Source organism: Trypanosoma conorhini (genome assembly GCF_003719485.1).
Source record: "Trypanosoma conorhini strain 025E chromosome Unknown Tco_14.4_contig_00161, whole genome shotgun sequence".
Classification (NCBI taxonomy): domain Eukaryota; phylum Euglenozoa; class Kinetoplastea; order Trypanosomatida; family Trypanosomatidae; genus Trypanosoma; species Trypanosoma conorhini.
The window spans coordinates 31,675-33,540 of NW_021704245.1; the positions used below are offsets into that span (position 1 = coordinate 31,675).

Sequence of the window (1,866 nt, forward strand, 5' to 3'; positions counted from 1 at the left end):
AGTGTGTGTGTGTTTCCCTCCTCTCTCTTTTTCTTCTGCTGCTTACTCTTCTTCTTTTGACAAAATGAGTCGCAAAAAGAAAACGAATTTTTAAAAAAAGCTACGAGGGACTTTGAGTCAAGTCTTTTCTCTTCTGCTCCCACGGTTGCCCTCTTCTGTCGCTGAACCCGCATTAGGGGAGAATACCTACATAAAAGGGTGTTCCCTAGATAAACGCTCAGGGCGGCACATAGCTTACGGCCCCCTTGAGAGTACCTCACTCGTAAATACGTAGAGCGAGGGAGAAGAGGACCATTTTTGGTTAACCCACTTACAGGCGTTGAGCTCACCGCCCCTTAATGCCCTCAGGCGAGCCGCAGTTTGCCACGGTCTCACTTCTCCTTGCTGACGCGGTGGAGGGGACCTTTCGCGTGCCGATTACAGATGACACAACAGTGCGCCGCCTGGCAAAGGACGCAATGCGTCGACTGCTTGCCCGTTACAGCGCCGGGAGGCAAGTTATCCAGCGGGAGAAAATCTCGGTGACAGAGGTTTTTGTGAAGAGCGGCTCCAATAGGGCGGAGATATTCGCACAAGACCTTGTCAACCAAGTCGTGCTTATCAAGGAAGAGGTGTTGTACATGCGCCTGCATATGAGGGAGAGGGTAGAGACAGGGACGGGGACGGGGGACGACTCCCGCGCGACGGCGGACACTACGGATAGCATCACAGCCAGGCGCACTCATACAGGTAGCCGCATGGATGCCAATGTGCCTTACTCTGCCGACGCGCGCTCCACGTCGGAAGAACCGCCGCAAGAAGAGCAGAAGCCCGGCGATATAGGGAAGCTGAACAAGCATACGTCTTCCACTCCTTCTGCGGCCGCCGTTCCTGCGGCTGTAAAGACGCATGAAGAAGAAAATGTAAAGGGGTCTACGCAAGAGGCGGGAGAGGGAACTAGAGTCAAAGAAGAGGGGACTACCAGCGCGGCAGGTGAGAGGAAGGGAAAGGGCACAAGACGTGGTCTTGGCTGGGGCCCAGAGGCACACAAGCACTTCGCCGATAACTACGTTGCAAGCCCCAATAAACTAATGCAGAAGCGGTGGAAGAAGGGAAGGGTTACCACAAGGAAAGAGCCACCGTCCGCGACGGAGAAGGAAGAGAGAACAGAGGCGCCGGAAAAGGGGCCTTCCCCGGAAATAACTGCAGTCACGCAGGCATGTCGAGGATTGGGGTGGGGTCCGGAAGCCGGGAAGTACTTTGCCGATAACTATGTTGCCTCCCCTGAAAGGATCACGCGGATCAAGAGCCGCGAAAGACGTCTGGAAAAAAAAAAGGACAGGAGGAGGAGGAGGAAGCGGCGAGGCAAGTACGAAAGCGGAAGGAGCAGGAAGAGGAAGAGGAAGAGGCAAGGCGGAAGCAGCACACAGCAGACTCTCTCCCAAACTTTTCAATAAGAGTGCACTCCTTGGAAAAACGTCTGAACGAGAATCAACACAATGCCACCCCTGCAGACTCCAATTCTGCCGCGATGACACACGACAGCCGAGGGACAACGAGTGAAGGGGAGAAGGAGCCACGAACAGCGCCCACTGCAATTGTGTTAGCCTCCACACCCCACGCAATTCAAGAAAATCGGTGCCGTCGCAGTACCGGCTCTACGATAAACAGAAAAAGAAGATTCAGTGAAGTTGGGGACGGTGGGAGCGCTGCATGTCCCATCCTTGTGGAGCGCCAGCTTAGCTTTGAGACAGACGACGTTGCCGTCGCCCACACACCTTCAGAGCAGTCGACGCGGCGGCTGCTTGACGGCACTGTTGAGTCGGATCAGACTCGACAAAAGCCTCCACCAGGGTGGGGGAGGGAAGCCGCACGTTACTTTGACAT

General features: G+C 55.0%; 3 protein-coding genes across 3 annotated transcripts in view; all 3 read left to right on the forward strand.

Moving 5' to 3' along the window:
- Positions 1-60, forward strand: part of Tco025E_03523 (uncharacterized protein) — a gene marked incomplete at both ends in the record, with an annotated part of 1,257 nt that extends 1,197 nt beyond the window's left edge. Inside the window, one exon of the mRNA XM_029370441.1 lies at positions 1-60. This exon is cut by the window's left edge and continues 1,197 nt beyond it. Coding sequence (XP_029229499.1) covers positions 1-60 — 60 coding nt within the window.
- Positions 61-338: 278 nt separating this feature from the next.
- Positions 339-1,436, forward strand: Tco025E_03524 (uncharacterized protein; the record flags this gene model as incomplete). Its single annotated transcript, XM_029370442.1, has 1 exon — positions 339-1,436. The coding sequence occupies one exon, from the start codon at positions 339-341 to the stop codon at positions 1,434-1,436; it is 1,098 nt and encodes a 365-aa protein (XP_029229500.1).
- Positions 1,437-1,510: 74 nt separating this feature from the next.
- On the forward strand, positions 1,511-1,866 carry Tco025E_03525 (uncharacterized protein; the record flags this gene model as incomplete). The annotated part of the gene is made up of 1 exon (XM_029370443.1): positions 1,511-1,866. A coding segment is annotated over one exon (356 nt), but the record flags the coding sequence as incomplete, so codon positions are not given.